The sequence below is a fragment of the Oncorhynchus nerka genome, unplaced genomic scaffold (assembly GCF_034236695.1).
Source record: "Oncorhynchus nerka isolate Pitt River unplaced genomic scaffold, Oner_Uvic_2.0 unplaced_scaffold_1814, whole genome shotgun sequence".
Classification (NCBI taxonomy): Eukaryota; Metazoa; Chordata; class Actinopteri; order Salmoniformes; family Salmonidae; genus Oncorhynchus; species Oncorhynchus nerka.
This window is the reverse complement of record NW_027039517.1, coordinates 51,068-71,150: the sequence shown is the minus strand read 5'-3', so window position 1 is coordinate 71,150 and position 20,083 is coordinate 51,068. Positions and strand designations below refer to the sequence as shown.

General features: G+C 46.1%; 1 protein-coding gene across 1 annotated transcript in view; it reads right to left on the bottom strand.

Moving 5' to 3' along the window:
* Positions 1–130: 130 nt before the first annotated feature.
* Positions 131–20,083, bottom strand: part of LOC135567780 (histone deacetylase 9-B-like) — a gene marked incomplete at its 3' end in the record, with an annotated part of 29,418 nt that continues 9,465 nt past the window's right edge. The window contains exons 2-3 of the mRNA XM_065015002.1: positions 9,671–9,906; positions 131–299 (exon numbers count right to left, since the gene is read on the bottom strand). Coding sequence (XP_064871074.1) covers positions 131–299; positions 9,671–9,906 — 405 coding nt within the window. The remainder of the gene's footprint in view (positions 300–9,670; positions 9,907–20,083) is intronic.

Below are 20,083 nucleotides of genomic sequence, written 5' to 3'. Positions count from 1 at the left end.
TTAATGATCACTTGTCGCTACAAGAAATTAGAATTCTTGTTTCCCCATTGGTTGTTCATCTCAGTGTACAGTTATCAGTGATTGGGCAGAGAGTTAGCTATGGTGAGTGGATTCGGTGGTGAGCCCTTACTCTCTCTGGTGCGCTCCTTGCCCCTGAGGCTGAGACAGAGGACATGCTGCTCCCTGCGATGTCTCTCCTGCTCCTTCTCCTGCTGGCTCTGCTGCTGCTGCAGCTGCTGCCTCCTCTCCTTCTCCACCAGCTCCTGCTGCTGCTTCATGGCCTGCAGCTCCTGTTGCAGCTAACATACAGAGAGAGAGAGAGAGAGAGAGAGAGAGAGAGAGAGAGAGAGAGAGAGAGACAGAGGGAGAGAGAGGGAGATACAGAGAGAGAAGGGGAGAGAGAGAGAGAGAGAGAGACAGACAGAGGGAGAAGGAGAGAGAGTGAGAGAGAGGGAGATACAGAGAGAGAGAGAGAGAGAAGGGGTGAGAGAGAGAGATGGAGGGAGAAGGAGAGAGAGTGAGAGAGAGGGAGATACAGAGAGAGAGAGAGCGAGAGAGAGAGAGATACAGAGATCCAGTCAATCAGTCAGTCAGACAGTATGGACCCCAGCCCTACAGTAACAAACTATAGTGGTGAAGGTGCTGTGTAGTGTAGTCCTGGTAAACAGGGGGAACTGTACTGAAAATAACTAGATCATATTGAAGTATTTACAGTGCATTCGGAAAATATTCAGACACCTTGACTTTTTGTTACGTCACAGCCTTATTCTAAAATGGATTTGTTTTTTCCCCCTCATCAATCTACACACAATACCCCATAATGACAAAGCAAAAACTGGTTTTTCAACAATTTTGGAAATGTATTAAAAATAAAAACAGGAAATATCACATTTACATAAGTATCCAGACCCTTTACTCAGTACTTTGTTGAAGCACCTTTGGCAACAATTACAGCATTGCGTCTTCTTGGTTATGACTCTACAAACACCTGCATTTTGGGAGTTTCTCTCATTCTTCTCTGCAGATCCTCTCAAGCTCTGTCAGTTTGGATGGGGAGCGTCGCTGCACAGCTATTTTCAGGTCTCTCCAGAGATGTTCGATCGGGTTCAAGTTCAGGCTCTGGTTGGACCACTCAAGGACGTTAAAAGACTTGTCCCGAAGCCACTCCTGCGTTGTCTTGGCAGTGTGCTTAGGGTCATTGTCCTGTTGGAAGGTGGACCTTCACCTCAGTCTGCGGTCCTGAGCTCTATGGAGCAGGTTTTGATCTCTCTGTACTTTGCCCCGTTCATCTTTCCCTCAATCCTAACTAGTCTCCCAGTCCCTGCCACTGAAAAACATCCCCACAACATGATGCTGTCACCACCATGCTTCACCATAGGAAGACATGATGCTTGGAATTCAGGCCAAAGAGTTCAATCTTGGTTTCATCAGACCAGATAATCTTGTTTCTCACACTCTGGGAATCGTTAAGGTGCCTTTTGGCAAACTCCAAGCGGACTGCCATGTGCCTTTTACTGAGGAGTGGCTTCCATCTGGCCACTCTACCATAAAGACCTGATTGGTGGAGTGCTGTAGAAATGGTTGTCCTTTTGGAAGATTCTCCCATCTCCACAGAGGAACTCTGGCACTCTGTCAGTGACTATCGGGTTCTTGGTCACCTCCCTCACCAAGGCCCCGATTGCTCAGTTTGGTCAAGCAGCCAGCTCTAGGATGAGTCTTGGTAGTTCCAAATAGCGCTGGGCGATATGACGATATATATTGTGCGACGATAGAAAAACTTATATTGTTTCATATTATGCTCTATCGTTTATTTCGTCGCAAATCACACTCTTTACGGAAATATTTTTCGTCATTTGGAAGGACATTTGAAACAAACAAACATGGAGGAGAGTGAACGTGACATAGAGCACAGAGACACAGAGCCGTACCTAAAAGAGGGGCTACTTCGGCCACATGGACGTGGTTTGGGTATGACAAGTCTGACATGGACCAGAAAACCGTCCCCCGCAAAATATGCTACAGGCCGGTCCTGACAACAGGCTCAAACACCACTAACCTCCTTTACCACCTTCGCAAGAATCTTGTGAGTCAGTATGAAGAGAGTCTACGGATGAGACCCAAGAAGAAGAAAGAGGCATTTACATGTGGTCATTTTATATAAACTATTTATTCATTGAATTTACAAAAAATGTGCTATATCGGGATATGTATCATAATCGGGATATGAAACGACCTATATCGGGATATGAGATTTTGGCCATATCGCCCAGCCCTAGTTCCAAACTTCTTCCATTTAATTCCATTTAAGAATGATGGAGGCCACTGTGTTCTTGGGGACCTTCAATGCTGCAGACATTTTTTGGTATCCTGCTCCAGATCTGTGCCTTGACACAATCCTGTCTCGGAGCTCTACGGACAATTCCTTTGACCTCATGGCTTGGTTTTTGTTCTGACATGCACTGTCAACTGTGGGACCTTATATACAGTGCCTTGCGAAAGTATTCGGCCCCCTTGAACTTTGCGACTTTTTGCCACATTTCAGGCTTCAAACATAAAGATATAAAACTGTATTTTTTGTGAAGAATCAACAAGTGGGACACAATCATGAAGTGGAACGACATTTTCTGGATATTTCAAACTTTTTTAACAAACCAAAAACTGAAAAATTGGGCATGCAAAATTATTCAGCCCCCTTAAGTTAATACTTTGTAGCGCCACCTTTTGCTGCGATTACAGCTGTAAGTCGCTTGGGGTATGTCTCTATCAGTTTTGCACATCGAGAGACTGACATTTTTTCCCATTCCTCCTTGCAAAACAGCTCGAGCTCAGTGAGGTTGGATGGAGAGCATTTGTGAACAGCAGTTTTCAGTTCTTTCCACAGATTCTCGATTGGATTCAGGTCTAGACTTTGACTTGGCCATTCTAACACCTGGATATGTTTATTTTTGAACCATTCCATTGTAGATTTTGCCTTATGTTTTGGATCATTGTCTTGTTGGAAGACAAATCTCCGTCCCAGTCTCAGGTCTTTTGCAGACTCCATCAGGTTTTCTTCCAGAATGGTCCTGTATTTGGCTCCATCCATCTTCCCATCAATTTTAACCATCTTCCCTGTCCCTGCTGAAGAAAAGCAGGCCCAAACCATGATGCTGCCACCACCATGTTTGACAGTGGGGATGGTGTGTTCAGGGTGATGAGCTGTGTTGCTTTTACGCCAAACATAACGTTTTGCATTGTTGCCAAAAAGTTCAATTTTGGTTTCATCTGACCAGAGCTTGTGGCAAACTTTAAACGACACTTTTTATGTATATCTTTAAGAAATGTCTTTCTTCTTGCCACTCTTCCATAAAGGCCAGATTTGTGCAATATACGACTGATTGTTGTCCTATGGACAGAGTGTCCCACCTCAGCTGTAGATCTCTGCAGTTCATCCAGAGTGATCATGGGCCTCTTGGCTGCATCTCTGATCAGTCTTCTCCTTGTATGAGCTGAAAGTTTAGAGGGACGGCCAGGTCTTGGTAGATTTGCAGTGGTCTGATACTCCTTCCATTTCAATATTATCGCTTGCACAGTGCTCCTTGGGATGTTTAAAGCTTGGGAAATCTTTTTGTATCCAAATCCGGCTTTAAACTTCTTCACAACAGTATCTCGGACCTGCCTGGTGTGTTCCTTTGTAACGGCGTTCTTCGTTTGTTGAAAGAGAGGACCGAAATGCAGCGTGGTGGTTACTCATGACTTTAATGGAAAAAGTGAACGATACATGAAATAACTTATAAATACGAAAACAACAAACGGAACGTGAAACCTATTACAGCCTATCCGGTGAACACTACACAGAGACAGGAACAATCACCCACGAAATACACAGTGAAACTCAGGCTACCTAAATACGGTTCCCCATCAGAGACAACAAGAATCACCTGACTCTGATTGAGAACCGCCTCAGGCAGCCAAGCCTATACTAGACACACCCCTAATCAACCACAATCCCAATGCCTACAAAAACCCCAATAAGACAATACAATAACCCCATGTCACACCCTGGCCTGAACAAATAATTAAAGAAAACACAAAATACTATGACCAAGGCGTGACAGAACCCCCCCCTAAGGTGCGGACTCCCGGACGCACCTCAAAACCATAGGGAGGGTCCGGGTGGGCGTCTGTCCATGGTGGCGGCTCCGGCTCGGGACGTGGACCCCACTTCATAAATGTCATAGTTCCTCTCCCTCGCGTCCTGGGATAATCCACCCTCGCCGCCGACCATGGCCTAATAGTCCTCACCCAGAACCCCACTGAACTGGGGGGCAGCTCGGGACTGAGGGGCAGCTCGGGACTGAGGCAGCTCGGGACTGAGGGGAAGCTCGGGACTGAGGGGCAGCTCGGGACTGAGGGGCAGCTCGGGACTGAGGGGCAGCCCGGAACTGAGGGGAAGCCCGGAACTGAGGGGAAGCCCAGTACTGAGAGAAAGCCCAGTACTGAGAGGAAGCCCAGTACTGAGATGAAGCTCAGGTAGGTAGTAGGCTCCGGTAGATCCTGGCTGGCTGGCGGATCTGGAAGATTCAGGTTGACTAGCAGATCTGGAAGATTCTGGTTGACTAGCAGATCTGGAAGATTCTGGTTGACTAGGAGATCTAGAAGATCATGGCTGACTGGCAGATCTAGCTGCTCTATGCAGACTGGCAGATCTGGAAGAGACTGGTTGACTGGCAGATCTGGAAGAATCTGGTTGACTGGCAGATCTAGAAGATCATGGCTGACTGGCGGATCTAGCTGCTCTATGCAGACTGACAGCTCTGGCTGCTTCATACAGACTGACAGCTCTGGCTGCTTCATACAGACTGACAGCTCTGGCTGCTTCATACAGACTGACAGCTCTGACTGCTCCATGCAGGCTGACAGCACCCTGCAGACTGGCAGCTCCTTGCAGACTGGCAGCTCTTTGCAGACTGACAGCTCTGGCTGCTTCATGCAGACTGACAGCACTGACTGCTCCATGCAGGCTGACAGCACCCTGCAGACTGGCAGCTCCTTGCAGACTGACAGCTCCTTGCAGACTGACAGCTCCTTGCAGACTGGCAGCTCCTTGCAGACTGACAGCTCTGGCTGCTTCATGCAGACTGACAGCTCTGACTGCTCCATGCAGGCTGACAGCACCCTGCAGACTGGCAGCTCCTTGCAGACTGACAGCTCCTTGCAGACTGACAGCTCCCTGCAGACTGGCAGCTCTTTGCAGACTGACAGCTCTGGCTGCTTCATGCAGACTGACAGCACCTTGCAGACTGAAAGCTCCCTGCAGACTGGCAGCTCAGGCTGTTCCGTACAGGCAGGAGGCTCCGGCAGCGCTGTAGAGGAGGAAGGCTCTAGAAGCGCTGAACAGGCGGGAGACTCCGACAGCGTAGGAGGGAAGGAAGGCTCTGGCTGTGCTGAACAGGCGAGGCGCACTGAAGGCCTGGTGCGTGGTGCTGGAACTGGTGCTACAGGATCGAGGACACGCACAGGAAGCCTGGTGCGGGGAGCTGCTACCGGAGGACTGGTGTGTGGAGGTGGCTCTGGATAGACCGGACCGTGCAGGTGCACTGGAGCTCTTGAGCACCGAGCCTGCCCAACCTTACCTGGCTCGATGCCCACTCTAGCCCGGCCAATACGAAGGGCTGGTATGTACTGCACCGGGCTATGCACTCGCACTGGAAACACCGTGCGCTCCATAGCATAACACGGTGTCTGCCCGGTCTCTCTAGCCCACCGGTAAGGACAGGGAGTTTGCGCAGGTCTCCTACCTGGCATAGCCATACTCCCTTTAAGCCCCCCCCCAATAATTTTTTGGGGCTGCTTTTCGGGCTTCCATCCGCGTTGCCGTGCTGCCTCCTCATACCAGCGCCTCTCCGCTTTTGCCGCCTGTATTTCCTCCTTGGGGCGGCGATATTCACCAGGCTGAGCCCAGGGTCCTTTACCGTCCAGTTCTTCCTCCCATGTCCAATTCTCCAAGTGGTGCAGCCTCTCCCACTGCAGCTGCTCCTCACGATTAACAGGGAGAGTTGGCTCAGGTCTGACTCCTCACTCAGCCACTCTCCCTCTGAGCCCTCCCCCAATAAATATTTGGGGGTGACTTTCGGGTTTCGCTCTGCGCCGCCGTGTCTTTCTCTTCGACTCCATTCTTTCATAGCCCTCTTCGCACTGTTCCAGCGAATCCCAGGCGGGCTCCGGCTCTCTCTCTGGGTCGGCCGCCCACCTGTCTATTTCTTCCCACGTCGTATAGTCCATGCTTCTGCTGTCCATAACGTCCTCATAACAGCGTCTCTCAGCTCTCGTAAGTGCCTCCTTTCGCTCCTGCTGTCGCTGCCTGTAACCACGCCACTCGGTCCGTGTGTGGTGGGTGATTCTGTAACGGCGTTCTTCGTTTGTTGAAAGAGAGGACCGAAATGCAGCGTGGTGGTTACTCATGACTTTAATGGAAAAAGTGAACGATACATGAAATAACTTATAAATACGAAAACAACAAACGGAACGTGAAACCTATTACAGCCTATCTGGTGAACACTACACAGAGACAGGAACAATCACCCACAAAATACACAGTGAAACTCAGGATACCTAGATACGGTTCCCCATCAGAGACAACAAGAATCACCTGACTCTGATTGAGAACCGCCTCAGGCAGCCAAGCCTATACTAGACACACCCCTAATCAACCACAATCCCAATGCCTACAAAAACCCCAATAAGACAATACAATAACCCCATGTCACACCCTGGCCTGAACAAATAATTAAAGAAAACACAAAATACTAAGACCAAGGCATCCTTGTTCTTCATGATGCTCTCTGCGCTTTTAACGGACCTCTGAAACTATCACAGTGCAGGTGCATTTATACGGAGACTTGATTACACACAGGTGGATTGTATTTATCATCATTAGTCATTTAGGTCAACATTGGATCATTCAGAGATCCTCACTGAACTTTTGGAGAGAGTTTGCTGCACTGAAAGTAAAGGGGCTGAATAATTTTGCACGCCCAATTTTTCAGTTTTTGATTTGTTAAAAAAGTTTGAAATATCCAATAAATGTCGTTCCACTTCATGATTGTGTCCCACCTGTTGTTGATTCTTCACAAAAAAATACAGTTTTAGATCTTTATGTTTGAAGCCTGAAATGTGGCAAAAGGTCGCAAAGTTCAAGGGGGCCGAATACTTTCGCAAGGCACTGTATACAGGTGTGTGCCTTTCCAAATCATGTCCAATCAATTGAAATTACCACAGGAAACACTAGCCAAGGCAGGTGGACTCCAATCAAGTTGTAGAAACACCTCAAGGGTGATCAATGGAAACAGGACGCACCCGAGCTCAATTTCGAGTCTCTGAATAATTATGTAAATAAGCTAATAACCTGTTTTAGCTTTGTCATTATGGGGTATTGTGTGTAGATTGATGATAATTAATTTAATCCATTTTAGAATAAAGCTGTAATGTAAGAAAATGTGGAAAAGGGGAAGGGGTCTGAATACTTTCCGAATGCACTTGAAGCATTGTTTCCAGTGAGTATCTGTGACTGTTTTTCTCCTAGCGTAGCCTATACTCTAGAAACCTTGCATCAAAGATATAGTACCACACACACAAGAATTATGAACTACTATATATTCACTATTACAATACTATACTATTACTATAGTATACTATGCTACTATTACTATACTATACTATATTATTGCTACTACTATAATATTACTATACTACATTACTATGCTAATATTACCATACTAATATTACTATACTATATATCCCTATACAATTACTATACTATAATATTACTATTACTATACTGGTACTATGCTGCTACTATACTATTATAGTGATGTAGTATACTATTACCACACTATATTATTACTATCCTATCCTATACTATGCTACTATTACTATACTATACTATATAATTGCTACTACTATAATACTACTATACTACATTACTATGCTAATATTACCATACTAATATTACTATACTATCACTATACAATTACTATACTATAATATTACTACTACTATAATAATACGATACTACATTACTATACTAATATTACCATACTAATATTACTATACTATAATATTACTATTACTATACTGTTACTATGCTGCTACTATACTATTATAGTGCTGTAGTATACTATTACCACACTATATTATTACTATGCTATACTATGCTAATATTACTATACCAGTGCTATACCATCGCTATAATACTACTATGCTTTTACCATACTATTACTATACTATGTCTATACTATACTATTACTATGCCATACTATATTATTACTGAACTATTACAATAGTATTACTATACTATGCTGTATTATTACTATACTATTACTTATTGTAATAGTATAGTAATGCTATATTATCCCTATACTATACTATTTCTATACTATACAATATTATTGCTATTACTATAAAATTACTATACTATACCATGCTAATATTACTATTACTATACTATTACCATACTATACTGTTACTATTACTACAATATTACTACACCATACTATCACTATTGCAATATAGTATACTATTTATATACTATCACGATATTATTGCCATACGAGTCCTATATTATTTCTGTACTATTGCTATACTATACTATATTAGTACTACAGTAGTACTATACTATCCTGCTATTACTATGCTATACTCTATTATTACTATACTATTACTATAGTTGGCTATATTATTACTATACTATACTATTTCTATACTGTACTCTGACTATGCTATACAACTATACTATATTAATACTACTATACTATTACTATCCTGCTATTACTATGCTATACTCTATTATTACTATACTATTACTATATTTGGCTATATTATTACTATACTATACTATTTCTATACTGTACTCTGACTATGCTATACTGCTGTTTGTAAACTATTGTTCTGTTTAACTGTGAGGGATTCTGACTATGATTTACTCATGGAGCTGGGCCTGGTGTCAGGTTCTATACTATACTATTCTTTGCTATACAATACTATACTACTGTTGCTAACTATGCTATGCTATACTATTGTTATACTATATACTATACTACTGTTGCTATGGTATACTGTAGTTGATGTTGTAGTCCTGACCTTGAGGTGCTCCTGGAGCTGGACCTGGTGTCAGGTTCTATACTATACTACTGTTGCTATGGTATACTGTAGTTGATGTTGTAGTCCTGACCTTGAGGTGCTCCTGGAGCTGGGCCTGGTGTCAGGTTCTATACTATACTACTGTTGCTATAGTATACTGTAGTTGATGTTGTAGTCCTGACCTTGAGGTGCTCCTGGAGCTGGGCCTGGTGTCAGGTTCTATACTATACTACTGTTGCTATAGTATACTGTAGTTGATGTTGTATGCCTGACCTTGAGGTGCTCCTGGAGCTGGGCCTGGTGTGTCAGGTTCTATACTATACTACTGTTGCTATAGTATACTGTAGTTGATGTTGTAGTCCTGACCTTGAGGTGCTCCTGGAGCTGGGCCTGGTGTCAGGTTCTATACTATACTACTGTTGCTATAGTATACTGTAGTTGATGTTGTAGGCCTGACCTTGAGGTGCTCCTGGAGCTGGGCCTGGTGTGTCAGGTTCTATACTATACTACTGTTGCTATAGTATACTGTAGTTGATGTTGTAGGCCTGACCTTGAGGTGCTCCTGGAGCTGGGCCTGGTGCTGGCGGGTCAGATTCTCATGCTGCTTCTGGAACTCGCTGATCAGCAGCTGTTTCTGGACCTGTTGCTGTTTCTGGATGAGGAGCAGCTCCTGCTGCAACTGACGCTCCCACATTCCCGGGTCTGAGCCAGGTCCCAGCATCCTCAGGTCTGTACGCAGGTCCAACGGAGACACGGGATCCAAAAGTACCTCTGGCTTAATGTCCACTGGGAGAGGGAGGGAGGGATGGAATATGAACTATGAGCACAATATTTTCCTATATTATATTCATATTCATAAACATGCCTACATTAGTCTTAGTGAGTTCCCACTCTGCATTACTTAACAGTCCTGTTGCAGAGAACAAACTGTACTTTGCATTACATGAGTCCCAATACAAAGTGCATGGTGTTTTCAGCAGAGGAAAGAGGAGAAGCTTTCGAAGGGAAAGATAGCTTATGGGCACAGAGCCAAAATAAAAAAGAGAGAGAGACAGGAACCAAAGACAGGAACTTCTCCCTGCCTCTGTCTCTCCTCCCTGCCTCTGGCTCTCCTCCCTGCCTCTGTCTCTCCTCCCTGCCTCTGTCTCTCCTCCTCCCTGCCTCTGTCTCTCCTCCCTGCCTCTGTCTCTCCTCCCTGCCTCTGTCTCTCCTCCCTGCCTCTGTCTCTCCTCCCTGCCTCTGTCTCTCCTCCCTGCCTCTGTCTCTCCTCCTCCCTGCGTCTCCTCTCCTCCTCCCTGCCTCTGTCTCTCCTCCTCCCTGCCTCTGTCTCTCCTCCCTGCCTCTGTCTCTCCTCCTCCCTGCGTCTCCTCTCCTCCTCCCTGCCTCTGTCTCTCCTCCTCCCTGCGTCTCCTCTCCTCCTCCCTGCCTCTGTCTCTCCTCCTCCCTGCGTCTCCTCTCCTCCTCCCTGCCTCAGTCTCTCCTCCTCCCTGCCTCTGTCTCTCCTCCTCCCTGCCTCTGTCTCTCCTCCCTGCGTCTCCATTCCTCCTCCCTGCCTCTGTCTCTCCTCCTCCCTGCGTCTCCTCTCCTCCTCCCTGCCTCTGTCTCTCCTCCTCCCTGCCTCTGTCTCTCCTCCCTGCCTCTGTCTCTCCTCCCTGCCTCTGTCTCTCCTCCTCCCTGCATCTGTCTCTCCTCCTCCCTGCGTCTCCTCTCCTCCTCCCTGCCTCAGTCTCTCCTCCTCCCTGCCTCTGTCTCTCCTCCTCCCTGCCTCTGTCTCCTCCCTCCTCCTCCTCCCTGCCTCTGTCTCTCCTCCCTTCCCTGCCTCTGTCTCTCCTCCTCCCTGCCTCTGTCTCTCCTCCCCTCTGTCTCTCCTCCCTCCCTCTCCATTCCTCCTCCCCCCTGCCTCTGTCTCTCCTCCTCCCTGCGTCTCCTCTCCTCCTCCCTGCCTCTGTCTCCTCCTCCTCCCTGCCTCTGTCTCTCCTCCTCCCTGCCTCTGTCTCTCCTCCCCCCTGCCTCTGTCTCTCCTCCCCCCTGCCTCTGTCTCTCCTCCTCCCTGCCTCTGTCTCTCCTCCTCCCTGCATCTGTCTCTCCTCCTCCCTGCGTCTCCTCTCCTCCTCCCTGCCTCTGTCTCTCCTCCTCCCTGCCTCTGTCTCTCCTCCTCCCTGCGTCTCCTCTCCTCCTCCCTGCCTCTGTCTCTCCTCCTCCCTGCGTCTCCTCTTCTCGTGTCATCCTCGAATGAACAAACAGCAGATCACTTCCTGACACAAAGCCTTCAAGTCTTCAGGGAGCCCACTTAGGGCAACAGCACAGAGACTCAATGGACCCTTGGCACGACATGTCTCAGTAGTTATTTCAAGTATTTACATGAAAATCCTGTCAGTTCACGGCTCCATAAATAAATAAATAAAGCATCAATTTAGGGGATGTGCTCCCTCTTGACTCCCTCCACTCTGCATCATCAACCAGAACACATCTCTGGTTTACAATTTAATGTTTGAAATATTAACAAAATAAAAATACAAATGTTTTGGTGTTCCTCTCTCTCTCTCTCCCCCTCTCTCTTTCTCTCTCGCTCTCTCTATTCAATTCAATTTAAGGGCTTTATTGGCATGGGAAAAGCACATGTTAACATTGCCGAAGCAAGTGAATTAGATAATAAACAAACAAAAACAAATTGAAATAAACAATAAAAATGAACAGTACACATTACACTCCAAAAGTTCCAAAATAATAAAAACATTACAAATGTCATATTATGTGCAAATAGTTCAAGTACAAAAGGGACAATAAAATAAACATAAATATGGGATGAATTTACATTGGTGTTTGTTCTTCGCTGGTTCCCTTTTCTTGTGGCAACAGGTCACACATATTGCTGCTGTGATGGCACACTGTGGGATTTCACCCAGTAGATATGGGAGTTTATCAAAATTAGGTTTGTTTTCAAATTCTTTGTGTATCTGTGTAATCTGAGGGAAATATGTCTCTAATATGGTCATACATTTGGAAGTTGGTTAGGAAGTACAGCTCAGTTTCCACCTCATTTTGTGGGTAGTGAGCACATAGCCTGTCTTCTCTTGAGAGCCAGGTCTGCCTTCGGCGGCCTTTCTCAATAGCAAGGCTATGCTCACTGAATCTGTACAAAGTCAAAGATTTCCTTAAGTTTGGGTCAGTCACAGTGGTCAGGTATTCTGCCACTGTGTACTCTCTGTTTAGGGCATTCTAGTTTGGTGAATTCTTGGTTGGTGAGCGGACCCCAGACCTCACAACCATAAAGGGGTTCTACAACTGATTCAAGTATTATTTGCCAGATCCTAATTGGTTTGTCAAAATGAGGAGAGGATGGTTAAACCCAGGTTACTGTATCTCTCCTCCTCTCATTTACACCATAGAGGACAAGGCTAGTCCATCTCTCTGCCCCAGAGGAGAGGATGGTTAAACCCAGGTTACTGTATCTCTCCTCCTCTCATTTACACCATAGAGGACAAGGCTAGTCCATCTCTCTGCCCCAGAGGAGAGGATGGTTAAACCCAGGTTACTGTATCTCTCCTCCTCTCATTTACACCATAGAGGACAAGGCTAGTCCATCTCTGCCCCAGAGGAGAGGATGGTTAAACCCAGGTTACTGTATCTCTCCTCCTCTCATTTACACCATAGAGGACAAGGCTAGTCCATCTCTCTGCCCCAGAGGAGAGGATGGTTAAACCCAGGTTACTGTATCTCTCCTCCTCTCATTTACACCATAGAGGACAAGGCTAGTCCATCTCTCTGCCCCAGAGGAGAGGATGGTTAAACCCAGGTCCATCTCTCTGCCCATCTCTCTGCCCCAGAGGAGAGGATGGTTAAACCCAGGTTACTGTATCTCTCCTCCTCTCATTTACACCATAGAGGACAAGGCTAGTCCATCTCTCTGCCCCAGAGGAGAGGATGGTTAAACCCAGGTTACTGTGTCACTGTATCTCTCCTCCTGTCATATGAGGTTAAGGAGAACAGCAAGCCTTTTGTTTTAAAGCAACCCATGTCTCATAATACCAGATAGTAACTACTGTTCTCTGGTGACAGGACATTTTGTTCACTGCTACGTTTTGCTTTTTTCCAACTCTTGGATAATATTCTAGTTCTATTCTTGTCATGGCATCAGTCACATTGTGAGAAGAGTACACACTGTACAGGCCTTATACATGTCTCTTCCATTTTTAGCCTGAAAGAAAATATTCAAACCTACTTAAAATGCCAAAGGCTGAGGGGAGATTTATCGGGTGCATTCACTGCCGTAATCTTCTCAAGGGTCACATTTAGGAGAACAAATACAGGCAGTGTTTCAGGCAGCACCTGTTGTGAGAATCCTGACAACGTTCACTGTACCTGTTCACACTATGGCAATCGGTGGCCACTAGAAGGTTGCATCCCAAATGACACCCTATTCCCCATATAGGGTTCTGGTCAAAAGTAGTGCACTATATATTGAATAGGGTGCCATTTGGGACGCAGACTAAGCGTTCCTCACTCGTGCTGCACATATAAAATGCATAAAATGTCAAACCAAGTTGGTCAGAGTTGAGCCCTACCAGAAAAGGTCTCCATTAGCCCAGTTGTCCGTTAACAACATACCTCCCCTGTTATAGTGTTCACTGATAATGTGAAACATATTGTCTTTCCTCCGCTTGGTGGTGGCGGTGCAACCAGTTCTTCATTACACCATCCAACCAACCCCTCTGTGTGGTACAGCTGGCGGCGCTGTCGTTATAAATGATTATAAATAGAAACATTAAAGCAAGTGCCGCAATCCTGGGCTCTGACAACCCCACACCCTTTCCACCACCACTACCACCCTAACTGGCTGCCATGGTAACGTTTGCAGGCGGCGGCAGGCGACATAATAATGTCCCTCCTTCCTGCAGAACAGATATAGAGTCTTGTTGCGTGTTGTCTCCTTGTCTCATCCTTCCTATCCCAGCTACAGTTGCTGTGTGACACTGGGGCTGGGGTAGGTAAACTACCATCATCCTTTTAAGACTGTTATCGCTATGTAAGAGTTGATACATTGGGAGAAAAAAATAAAAAATACATACACACATCATGCCACAAACACAATAATAATGATTGCATTGTAACCTGTACCTTGTCTTGAGAAAGGCTACATGAATGGAATCAAAGATACCATCACCATATTTCCTTATCCTCCCAGTTTGTGTTTTGTTTACTTGATGCTAGGGGTTTTCTCATTTCTTTGTCACATTCAGAGAGTGAAGAGAGCAAAGGGGACTCCCCCAAGACTGTACTTCATCCCTCTCTTCTCTCTCTCTCTCCCTCCCTCCCTCCCTCCCTCTCCCTCTCCCTCTCTCCCTCCCTCCCTCCCTCCCTCCCTCCCTCTGTCTCTCTCTCCCTCCCTCTCTCTCTCTCTCTCTCTCTCTCTCCCTCCCTCCCTCCCTCCCTCCCCCTCCCTCCCTCCCTCTCTCTCTCTCTCTCCCCTCCCTCCCTCCCTCCCTCCATCCCTCCCTCCCTCCCTCCCTCCCTCTCGGTCTCTCTCTCTCCCTCCCTCCCTCCCTCCCTCCCTCCCTCCCTCCCTCCTCTCTCCCTCCCTCCCTCCCTCCCTCCCTCCCTCCCTCCCTCTCTCTCGGTCTCTCTCTCCCCTCCCTCTCTCTCTCTCTCTCTCTCTCTCTCTCTCTCCTCCCTCCCTCCCTCCCTCTCCCTCCCTCCCTCCCTCCCTCCCTCCCTCTCTCTCTCTCTTCTCTCTCTCTCCTCTGTGTTCTAAAAACAGCTCATTTTACATAACAGAGGAACTCCTGTCAAAGAGCAGCCCAGCACCTGTAGCACACAGCCTTCCTCTAGTGACAGGGAATATTCATCTTAGTGGTAAGTACTTGACAAAATACTATCTTGTAGCAGCACCGGAGGTGTTCCAGGCGCAGCGGTGAACCTTTGAACCAATGAAAGGGCTGCGTACGGCAGTGAGTCAGACAGACAGCAAGGACCCTGGCGGTACGGCGCTGCTGCTTCTCTAATGGAATTAAATATAGCCAGAGAAACACCTGCTGGCTGGCTGAGGGAGAACCCAGCACTGTGATGTCTTATTAATTTCATATTTAATACCCTACCCTCACTGTGAAGGGTATTAAGACGCTCCACTTTGATCTGGAGAATCCAGCTGAGGCTCCATCAGAATCATACAGCACAGCTCTGTGACTCCATCAGAATCATACAGCACAGCTCTGTGACTCATCAGAATTATACAGCACAGCTCTGTGACTCATCAGAATTATACAGCACAGCTCTGTGACTCATCAGAATTATACAGCACAGCTCTGTGACTCCATCAGAATCAATCAGCACAGCTCTGTGACTCCATCAGAATCATACAGCACAGCTCTGTGACTCCATCAGAATCATACAGCACAGCTCTGTGACTCATCAGAATTATACAGCACAGCTCTGTGACTCCATCAGAATCAATCAGCACAGCTCTGTGACTCCATCAGAATCATACAGCACAGCTCTGTGACTCCATCAGAATCATACAGCACAGCTCTGTGACTCATCAGAATTATACAGCACAGCTCTGTGACTCCATCAGAATCATACAGCACTGCTCTGTGACTCCATCAGATTCATACAGCACAGCTCTGTGACTCCATCAGAATCATACAGCACAGCTCTGTGACTCATCAGAATTATACAGCACAGCTCTGTGACTCCATCAGAATCATACAGCACAGCTCTGTGACTCATCAGAATCAAGCAGCACAGCATTGTGGCAACCAACCTAACGAGGTTCCAGCAGAATCATAGAGCACAACACAGCGATGTGACTCCTCCCCTTACAGAAAGGAAATGGTTATCACATGAAAGGAAATGGTTATCACATGAAAGGAAATGGTTATCACATGTTGCTTTACAGGTTTTCACATTATTACATTAACTTCACATAAGATCACAAGTGATCACATGAAAACATGTGTTTTTGGAACACTTCACGTGTTCACAAGTGAAATTCATGTGTGTTTTTTCGAAAGGGTCCAAGCTCTAAGAGGTGAGGAAAAAGGACACATTTGACCTTAATTTCCTATTTAGTGCACTACTTTTGACCAGAACCATATCGACCCTGTTCAAAAGTAGGGCACTATAAATACAGTTGAAGTCGGAAGTTTACATACACTTAGGTTGGAGTCATTAAAACTCGTTTTTCAACCTCTCCACAAATTTCAGACTACGGTTTGCAACTGCACATGGGGACAAATATCGTACTTTTTGGAGAAATGTCCTCTGGTCTGATGAAACGAATATAGAACTGTTTGGACATAATGGCCATCGTTATGTTTGGAGGAAAAAAGGGGAGACTTGCAAGCTGAAGAACACCATCCCAACCGTGAAGCACGGTGGTGGCAGCATCATGTTGTGGGGGTGCTTTGCTGCAGGAGGGACTGGTGAACTTCACAAAATAGATGGCATCATGACGTAGGAAAGTTAGGTGGATATATTGAAGCAACATCTCAAGACATCAGTCAGGAAGTTAAAGCTTGTTCGCAAATGGGTCTTCCAAATGGACAATGACCCCAAGCATACTTCCAAAGTTGTGGCAAAATGGCTTAAGGACAACAAAGTCAAGGTATTGGAGTGGCCATCACAAAGCCCTGACCTCAATCCCATAGAAAATTTGTGTGGCAGAACTGAAAAAGTGTGTGCGAGCAAGGAGGCCTACAAACCTGACTCAGTTACACCAGCTCTGTCAGGAGGAATGGGCTAAAATTCATCCAACTTATTGTGGGAAGCTCGTGGAAGGCTACCCGAAACATTTGACCCAAGTTAAACAATTTAAACGCAATGCTACCGAATACTAATTGAGTGTATGTAAACTTCTGACCCACTGGGAATGTGATGAAAGAAATAAAAGCTGCAATAAATCATTCTATCTACTATTATTCTGACATTTCACATTCTTCAAATAAAGTGGTGATCCTAACTGACCTAAGACAGGGACTTTCTACTAGGATTAAATGTCAGGAATGATGAAAAACTGTGTTTAAATGTATTTAGCTAAGGTGTATGTAAACTTCCGACTTCAACTGTGCATAGGGAATAGGGAATAGGGAATGAGGATGCAAGGTTTACTCTCCACTGCAGATTCTTCCATTTAAACAATGGTAGTTGTTCCAGAAAGGTAAGTGACCCCAGCTACCTTCAGACTTTAAGTAACGTCCATTTAGAAAGTTAACATGACCAAAGGTACAGTTACATTGTAAGATGCAACATTTTAAGTCGGGCGGAAAAACTATTTTATAAGTTGAAATATTTTTTTCAAACTAGTCCTTACACTTCTTATCAACATAAGCCATCTGTTGTTCAGGTCAAGTGCAGACTGTATAGAGACACAGCACCCTGTTAAACAGAACACATAGTAAAGAAGGCAGATCTTTGCCCGAGATATTATCATCATGTCTGTTTTGAATTAACCAGCATCATACACCGACATTAAAATAGACCCATGTCTATCTGGTTATATCTGTGGCTGCCTACGGCTAAGTTTAGGATTCAGAAATGACTATGTCAAATGTTATATGTGAAACTGAAATCTGCTGTTGATGCACTGCAAATACCAGGAGGAGAACACGGAAGCAGCAGTAACTACGGCTAAATATAACAGATTTTCTGAGCTGCCTGGGTCTTAATATAGACAATGTGTGAAAGACTGTCACGGATGTCAGGCTGTCTGCTTCATTTAACACAGAGTTTTGTTTTTAAGCTAAACGCCCTGAAGGAACACTGAATCAACCTCTTTGGCTTTTTGAAGAAGATACAATAAACTGTTACTACTAGATATTAATTCACCTGCAGTTTTCCTTGAGCGAAAGAAGTGATGGGGCCTCCTCATTGGTGGAGAGGTGTCACTAAGCGCCAACGGCAGGGACTGGCGGGTAAAGGAGATTTATGAATGACAGGTCCAATTTGTTTTTAGCACCAGGGAGAGACAAGCAGCACCCTGCCCCATGCCCAAATTCTTCCCCTCCGAGGGCCCTGCCAACAGGGGATAGGGTGACTCATAACCAGTGGCTGCACTCCCACTGCACTAGCCTCCTCTCTGACACCCCGGGCCAACACTACCACCATACAGCTCCGTGACCGCCTGTCCCCAACGTGTTTATTTCTAGAACAGATCTGTCTCTCGTTAGCCCCCATGGCGGTTAGAGTGACGATCACAGCCTTCATTTGAGACGTTGGCATGGCAATGGCAGGTGGTTGCTTTCCATTTGGCACCCTATTTCCTATATAGTGCACTACTTTTGACCAGAGCCCATAGGGAATAGGGTGCCATGTGGGACATAGTCCGTGTCTGTTTTTACCTTGAGGAGTCACACTAGCAGGCTTCACAGAGAGAGAGAGAATAGAGACAAGTCGTCTGGACTGGTGAGAGTGTTACATGTTGTGACGTCTGTGATGTGAGATATGTGTTCTTGGATCTCTTCCCATTATCTATTTGTCTAATAATAATAATAATAATAATGATAATAGGCTAGAAGACAGTGCCCATGTTAGATCCTACAGCTACATACCATAGGTGGTGTCCTGCTTCATTTGCAGTCAATGGATAGGCTACAGGGCCAGTTTCCCAGACACAGAAGAAGCCTTGTCCTGGACTAAAAAGCATGCTTAATGGAGACTCATCATTGAATCACAGGGCGGCACACAATTGACCCAGCATCGTCCGGGTCAGGGGAGGGTTTGGCCGAGGCCGTTATTGTAAAACAGGAATTTGTTCTTTAACTGACTGACCGAGTTAAATAAAGGTTCAATAAAAACATTAGATAAAAAAGTGACAGACTCTATATGACCAAAGGTATGTGGACACCTGCTCGTCAGACATCTCATTCCAAAATCATGGGCATTAATATGGAGATGGTCCTCCCCCTTTGCTTCTATAACAGCCTCCACTCTTCTGGGAAGGCTTTCTACTAGATGTTGGAACATTGCTGCGGGAACTTGCTTCCATTCAGCCACAAGAGCATTAGTGAGGTCGGGCGCTGATGTTGGGCGATTAGGCCTGGCTCACAGTCAACGTTCACATTCATCCCAAATGTGTTGGATGTGGCTGAAGTCAGGGCTCTGTGCAGACCTGTAAAGTTCTCCCACACTGGAACAGGAAAGGGGATTCCCCAAACTGTTGCCACAAAGTTCTCCCACACTGGAACAGGAAAGGGCCTTCCCCAAACTGTTGCCACAAAGTTCTCCCACACTGGAACAGGAAAGGGCCTTCCCCAAACTGTTGCCACAAAGTTCTCCCACACTGGAACAGGAATGGGCCTTCCCCAAACTGTTGCCACAAAGTTCTCCCACACTGAAACAGGAAAGGGCCTTCCCCAAACTGTTGCCACAATGTTCTCCCACACTGGAACAGGAAATGGCCTTCCCCAAACTGTTGCCACAAAGTTCTCCCACACTGAAACAGGAAAGGGCCTTCCCCAAACTGTTGCCACAATGTTCTCCCACACTGGAACAGGAAATGGCCTTCCCCAAACTGTTGCCACAAAGTTCTCCCACACTGAAACAGGAAAGGGCCTTCCCCAAACTGTTGCCACAAAGTTCTCCCACACTGGAACAGGAAAGGACCTTCCCCAAACTGTTGCGACAATGTTCTCCCACACTGGAACAGGAAAGGGCCTTCCCCAAACTGTTGCCACAAAGTTCTCCCACACTGGAACTAAGGGGCCTTCCCCAAACCATGAAATATCAGCCTCACACCATTATTCTTCCTCCTCCAAACTTTACAGTCGGTACTATGCATTGGGGCAGGTAGTGTTCTCCTGGCATCCGCCAAACCCAGATTCATCCGTCGGACTGCCAGATGGTGAAGCGTGATTCATCACTCCAGAAAACACATTTCCACTGCTCCAGAGTCCAATGGTGGCGAGCTTTACACCACTCCAGCCAACGCTTGGCATTGCGCATGTTGATTTTAGGCTTGTGTGCCACT